The sequence below is a fragment of the Dipodomys spectabilis genome, unplaced genomic scaffold (assembly GCF_019054845.1).
Source record: "Dipodomys spectabilis isolate Male_0828 unplaced genomic scaffold, ASM1905484v1 ptg000422l, whole genome shotgun sequence".
In the NCBI taxonomy this organism is placed as follows: domain Eukaryota; kingdom Metazoa; phylum Chordata; class Mammalia; order Rodentia; family Heteromyidae; genus Dipodomys; species Dipodomys spectabilis.
In genome coordinates, this window is record NW_024871099.1 from 4538914 (window position 1) to 4545658 (window position 6745).

Sequence of the window (6745 nt, forward strand, 5' to 3'; positions counted from 1 at the left end):
CACAGCTTCACTTTGGGCTTTTTGGGTTTTCATTGGAAATGAGAGTCTCACAGACTTTTCTGCCCAGGCTGGCTTTGAACTGCAATCCACCAGATCTCAGCCTCCTGAGTAGCTAGGATGACAGGCGTGAGCCACTGGCACCTGGCTTCCATTATTTCTCTTGCTTTCAATCCTTCCGATTTTTTTTCTCTCTCTCTCTTTCTCTGTCTCTCTGTCTGTCTCTGTCTCTCTCTTGTCAGTCCTGGGGCTCAAACTCAGGGCCTGGGCACTGCCTCTGAGCTACTTTTGCTCAAGGCTAGTGCTCTACCACTTGAGCCACAGCACCACTTCCGGCTTTTTGGGTATGTGGTACTGAGGAATGGAACCCAGGTCTTCATGCATTCTAGACAAGCACGCTACCACTAAGCCACACTCCCAGCCACTCTCCTCCAATTTTCTGCTCCACTCTTCTCTCCCAGCTCAAGATTTCCACCCACAGCCTCCCCTACCTCCAGAGCACAGGGGCTGAGGCCAGAAACAGGAGCAGATGGAAAACAGATGTGTTTAGATGGAAAACATTTTATTGGATCGCAGAACCGGGGGAAGTCATTGGAGGCCGGGAGATGGAGGCCAGAGTAGGGGGTGGCGGTGGGGCTGGAAGTCCTGGGGTCTCACTGTTCATCTGGGGTGGCACTCCTCAGGCCCTTCAGCTGGAAGAAGATGGGGAGCGTCAGGCTGGGGAGCCCCGTGAGGAAGCCAGCACAAGATGAGAGGCAATTGATTTTCTTTCTTTTGTTTTGTTTTACTTCATGTTTGGTGCTGGGCTTAGGGCTTGAACTCAGGGCCTGGGCACTGTCCCTGAGCTCTTTGTGATCAAGGCTGGCACTCTACCACTTGAGCCACACCGCACCACTTCAGGCTTTTTAGTGGTTCATTGGTGGGAAGAGTCTCACGGACTTTTCTGCCCCTGCTGGCTTTGAACAGCCATCCTCTAGATCTCGGCCTCCTCAGCAGCAAGCGATTTCTAAGTTTCCAGTCTCCTCCAAACACATCTCCCTGACTCCCTCCCCTCCCCTCCTCCCGCCCCCCCTCCTCCCCCAGCTTTGCTCCGCTCCAGCTTCCTCTTTAGCCCTAAAAGGATCTCACTCTTACCTTAGGAAACGCCTCCCAGTTAAAAAAAGGAAATGCCCTTTTGACTGCCTGTAAGAAGAAAAGACAAAGAGAGCCATGTGTGTTGGTGTGTGCATGTGGGAGGAATAAGGATCAGTATACACTCTCAGAGAAACTCCCAGAAGCCATTGTGGCTCTGTTTATAGACCACCCCCAAGGTCTCACTGTGCTCCGGCCCTGGGCCTTCAGGCTCCAAGAAGGTCCCCCCATCCTCCTTCATTCCAGAACACTCCAACTCTCAGCCTGGCACCCATGGCTCGCGCCTGTCACCCCAGTGACTCAGGAGGAGGCTGAGATCTGGAGGATCATGGTTCGAAGCCAACGGGGTCAGGCAAGTCCCTGAGACTCTCATCTCCAATTAATCAACCAAGAGCCAGAAGTGGAGCTGTGGCTCAAGTGATCGAGCACTAGCCTTGAGCACAAAGGCTCAGGGCTAGCACCCAGGCCCTGAGATCAAGTCACACACACACACACACACACACACACACACACAGAACTCAGGGACAAGCCTAAAGACCCTCTGATCAAGCCCTACGATATGGCTCACCTCCATAATAGCATGCCAGTTCAGGAAGTCGTCACTCTTCAGCAGCTGGGGGGAAAAAGGGGGGGAAAGCAGGTGAGTCTGGGTGGGGTGTGGTGGGGGGGTTGAAGTTAGCCCCAGCCCAAATAACGGAGCAGGCAAAGGGCCAGCGGCCTAGCAAGCTGATCACCGCTCTAGCGAGCAGGCCGTACTCACAGATTGCATCTTGTTGAGGTTCAGGAACTGGTTATTAAAAGCCTAGGCAGAAAAGCAGGGTGTTAATCAAGAGGCCAAGAGACCAGAGTTGGCGGAAGGGGAGAGGCCCAAGCTGGAGCGCAGGAGCCGCGCCTTACCTCCGATCTCGCGTCATAATTGGCCATAGTCGTTTCTTCCTGGGAAGGGAGAGAATACAAGAAGCCCATGAGGCCTGGAGCCCGTGGCTCACGCCTGTCATCCTAGCTACTCAGGAGGCTGAGATCTGAGGATCACGGTTCAAAGCCAGCCCGGGCAGGAAAGTCCATGAGACTCTTATCTCCAATAAACCACTCAGAAAACTGGAAGTGGCGCTGTGGCTCAAGTGGTAGAGTGCTAGCCTTGAGCTGAAGAGGTGAGGGACAGTGTCCAGGCCCAGAGTTCAAGCCCCACAACTGACAAAAAAAGAAAAAAAGCTCATGAGCTGCAGTGGGGCTGGCGGGTGGTTTATGTCTACTGAGGAGGCTGAGATCCGGAGGATCGCCGTTCAGAGCCAGCTTGGGCAAAACAAACAGGAGAGATTTCTTTTTTCTTTTCAATGAGCCAGCATAAAGCCAGAGGTGGAGGCTTGGCTCAAGCTGGTAGAGTGCCAGCCTTGAGTGGAAGAGTCTGAGCCCCAGGACTAACACACCACACCTCCCTCAATCCCCCCCCCCCCCCATGCTGCCCTTGACTTCCTGCCAGGTGGGACACGTTCCAGAAACATCCATCCTTCACCATAGACAGTGAAGGATGCCAACTGGCTTTGTGACTCAGTTGCCCCAGCATGCTGGATTCCCTACCCCTCCTTCCTCTGCCACCCAGAGCTCCTCTTCACAGAACCCGACCGTGCAGCCCCAGGCCCAGCAGCCACAATCCCATCATGCTTGGGGGTTTGGGTTTTCCTTTTGTTTTGTATCAGTCCTGGGGCTTGAACTCAGAGCCTGGGCGCTGTCCCTGAGCTTTTTTTTTTTTTTTGCTCAAGGCTGGTGCTCTACCACTTGGGCCACAGTGCCACTGCCAGCTTTTTGGTGGTTAAGTTGGAGATGAAAGAGTCTCACAGACTTTTCCTTCCCTGGCTTGTTTGAACTACAGCCCTCCAGATCTCAGCCTCCTGAGTAGCTAGGATGCCAGGTGTTCTTCTTGATAGAGGAGGCAACGTGGAACCCCAATAACTTTCCTGAGCCCCGGTCCCTTCTCAGGAGTCCGGAGGCCTTGCCTCCACCCCAGGCTTTCCCTTGGCTTTCCTGGCCGCCTCCGGCTGCTCCCTTCTCTCTCCCAGAGCCCCGGCTTCTAACTACCTCCCCCCACCCCCCTCTCCGCCATAGCCAAACACCAGAGCCCCTTGTCCCTGGGTGGTAGAAGAGTAAGAAAAGCCAGGTGAGGAGACGCACTGGGTACTGGTGCTCACGCCTGTAATCCCAGCTACTCAGGAGGCTGAGATCTGGAGGATCACCATTTGAAGACAGACTCAGGATAGGAAAGAAATCTGTGAGACTCTTATTAATCTCCCATGAATCAGCCAAAAGACAACAATCACAAGTGAAAAATGAAGTTGTGGCTCAAGTGGTAGAGTGCCAGCCTTGAGCAAAAAAAGCTCAGGGACACAGCACCCAAGGCCCTGAGTTCAAGGCGCAGGGACCGGCATTAAAAAAAGAAGGAAGTGAGAGAGAGGGTCGATAATAAGAAGATGAGGGCTGAGCTCACCTTGGAAGTTTCTAGAGCGGCGCCCTGGACCGAGTGGAAGGCCAGGAGGGACAAGAGAACCAGAGCGAGGAGGACGGGGAGCTTCATGGTGTGCGTTTCGGGGCGCTCTCAGGCAGGGCCTGGCTCTTTATATTCCCCCAGGAGGTGGATGGGACAGAAGTGGGGTCCGCACCCCGTGAGTCACCCCCACCCTCGGGCGGGGAGGGGTGGCCTGCAGTGGCTCCCCAACTGCCGTGGATTTCGCAATTCGCCAGCTGCCCCACCCGGGGTGCTGGCGGGTTGGGGCCTGCGTGCCCGGGGCACCCGTGGGGCTCGTAGGATGGGGGCAGGTTGGACCTGTCCCTCCCGAGCCACCGCCACACCCAGCCACCGCTCCTTCGGCTTTGTGTCTTTTACCTTCTGTCACTCACACAGCTCTGTGTGTGTGTGTGTGTGTGTGTGTGTGTGTGGCGCACGCAGGACTTGAATTCAGGGCCTGTCCTATGCTCTTTCAAGGCTAGCGCTCTACCACTTGAGCCTCAGCACCACTTCTGGTTTGCAGGTGGTTCATTGCAGGTAAGAGTCTCATGGACTTTCCTGCCCCAGGCTGGCTTAACACTGCAATGCTGGGGCTGGGAAGGTGGCTCAGTGGTAGAGCACTTGCCTTGCATGCATGAGGCCCTGGGTTCGATTCCTCAGCACCACATAAGCAGAAAAAACTGGAAGTGGTGCTCTGGCTCAGATGGTAGAGCGCTAGCCTTGAGCTGAAGAGCTCAGGGACAGCCCCCAGGCCTAGAGTTTGAGCCCCATGACCGACAACAACCACAATGAAAAAAAAAGAACTGTGATCCTCCAGCTCTCAGCTTCCTGAGTAGCAGGCTTTCCCTTATTCCCAGCAGGCCTTTTCCTTGTTCACCCTGGCCAGCCTGCCTTGAGTTCTCCACCTCTTCCTATTGGCCATACCTGCCCATCTTCCCCATTCTGTGTCTCCATGCTGCTTTCTTCCGGCCTGGCCCTTCCTTCCATCCTCTAGGCACGGCATAGGCCTCATGCAGACGACAGGAAGACCTCGCGTTGCTCAGCGGAGGCATATTGGAAATCATGGTGATCATTCATCTATCATACTTCTCTGCTACCCTAACTTGGGCCTGGACCGAGGATGTGATTAGAAACGATGTCTCAGGGGCTGGGGAGGTGGCTCAGTGGTAGAGCGCTTGCCTTGCATGCCTGAGGCCCTGGGTTCAATGTCTCAATACCATATACACAGAAAAAGCCCGGAAGTGGTGTTGTGGCTCAAGTGGTAGAGTGCTAGCCTTGAGCACAGAGAGGCTCAGGGACAGCACCCAGGCCCTGAGTTCAAGCCCCAGGGCTGGCTCAAAAAGAGAGAGCGGGAGGCTTGGAGAAACTGCAGCAAGGCTCTGAGAGATCCCTGTGGAGAGAGGCAGCCGCCATGCTGACTGCCAGCGCCTGGTCACCCCGCAGGCCCATTCCCCCCACCCCACCCTCAGCTTAGCCTCCAACCCTGCCCCGCACAGCCTGGCACAGGTCCGCTCCACAATGCGGCTCTGCTGGCCCGGCTGGTTCCTGGCATAAGCCTGGGCTCGGTCAGGACAGAGGCTGGGGCCCCCAGGCAGAGGCAGCCCTTATCTGAGGGTGCGGTGCCTCCACCCCAGCCCACCGCAGCCCACTTGCCTGGCAGCCTGGAGTGGGAGGCCTACCGAGCCCACGTGGGCCATCTTTAGGACGACTCCCCCCCCCCACACACACCAGAGATTGGGCCCCTGGGTCAAGTCCTCCAGGGCTGTCCCCCTGTCTTGTGTCTGTCCCCTTTCATGTCATCTCAGATGACCCGATGACTAGAGATGTCAGCAGCGCAAGCCAAAGAGGGGGACTGCAGAGAGACACGCAAGAAGCGTGGACAGGGCTGGTGGCGCACGCCTGTAATCCAGGCTGCTCAGGAAGATGAGATCTTGAGGATCACAGTTCAAAGTCAGCCTGAGCAGGAAAGTCTACGAGACTCTTATCCCCCATGAACCAGCAAAAAGCCTGAAGGAGAGCTGTGGCTCAAGTGGTAGAGTGCAGGCGTTAAGCAAAACAAACAAACAAACAAAACTCAGGGACAAGACCCAGGTCCCAGTGCTGGCCCTAACAAAAACAAAACAACAAAGTAGAAAGTGGGCAGAGTTCCACATCCCACCCCCCCCCCCCCCCCGGAATAAATGGCTCTTTTTCTAATTGGCTAAGCAGCAACTGGAAACATTTCTTACCCATCAGACCCCCACCCTGCACCAGCACAGGGAAGGAACAAAGAGCAAGATGCCAAGAACAGGGGTTATGCAAACCAGCATCATTAGCATATGCTAATGAGGGACCAGCCCTGGCACGCAGCGTTGGAGCTCCAGCACCTGGTTTGGCTCAGAGCTAGATCTTAGGTAACACCGGCCGCCTGTGTTCCCCCACGGTGGCTAATTTCCTGAGAACTGGCTGCGTGCCCAGCTAAATATCCTCCTGCCCATGACCTCACGGAAATAGCAGAGATTCTGTACCAGAGAGACTGTAATTAACCTGGATGTGATAGGGCAATCCAGCCCACGACGTAGTCAATAACTTAAACCCAGGTCACAGTATCACATTGATGGGCCCCAGGAGCCTGAGACTGGGTTGTATCTTCTTGAGGCATAAGGGTCCAGCCCAGAAGTGTTCCGCGTGTGCCAGGCTCTCAAGCACATTGGCATCACATGTGACCAACTGATACGGGCACCAGTGCCTCATGCCTGTAATCCCAGCTACTCCGGAAGCTGAGATCAGGGGCTATCTTGGTTCAAAGCCAGCCTTGGGTAGGAAAGTCTATGAGACTCTCATCTCCAAGTAAGCAGCAAAAAGCCAGAGATGGCGCTGTGGCTCAAGTGGTAGAGCCCTCGCTTGAGCTGAAGAGCTGAGGGACAGCGTCCAGGCCCAGAGTTCAAACTCCACAACTGACAAAAAAATAAAAAATAAAACGTGAGCCTCACTCCTAAGCAACTGGAAGAGACCGTGTTAGCCCTCAGATTAGGCTAACACCTGCCGGCTCGGGGGGAGCCCCTGCAGCACCCCCAGTCTCCTGTGGCTCCCGTGTCTATTCACTGGCTGACATGGGAAGGGTGTTGGGTGCGCCAC

At 55.3% G+C, this 6745-nt stretch overlaps 1 protein-coding gene across 2 annotated transcripts; it reads right to left on the reverse strand.

Moving 5' to 3' along the window:
• Positions 1 to 604: 604 nt before the first annotated feature.
• On the reverse strand, positions 605 to 3734 carry LOC122097521 (keratinocyte differentiation associated protein). 2 transcript variants are annotated; one of them, XM_042668081.1, is made up of 6 exons: positions 3611 to 3734; positions 2026 to 2064; positions 1889 to 1930; positions 1697 to 1741; positions 1132 to 1179; positions 605 to 689 (listed from the first exon to the last, which is right to left on the reverse strand). In XM_042668081.1, the coding sequence occupies exons 1-6, from the start codon at positions 3695 to 3697 to the stop codon at positions 651 to 653; spliced, it is 300 nt and encodes a 99-aa protein (XP_042524015.1). In that variant the 5' UTR covers positions 3698 to 3734; the 3' UTR covers positions 605 to 650. The 2 variants fall into 2 exon arrangements, with proteins under 2 accessions (XP_042524015.1, XP_042524016.1); XM_042668082.1 differs by lacking the exon at positions 1889 to 1930.
• Between the last annotated feature and the right edge of the window lie 3011 nt (positions 3735 to 6745).

Bases quoted from the DNA above. Each gene is read 5' to 3' on its own strand.
- LOC122097521 (XM_042668081.1), bottom strand. From the start codon at position 3,697: ATGAAGCTCCCCGTCCTCCTCGCTCTGGTTCTCTTGTCCCTCCTGGCC. The intron at 1,931-2,025 runs GTAAGGCGCGGC...TTTTCTGCCTAG, and splicing joins ATTATGACGCGAGATCGGAG to GCTTTTAATAACCAGTTCCT. The intron at 1,180-1,696 runs GTGAGCCATATC...TTCTTCTTACAG, and splicing joins ACTGGCATGCTATTATGGAG to GCAGTCAAAAGGGCATTTCC.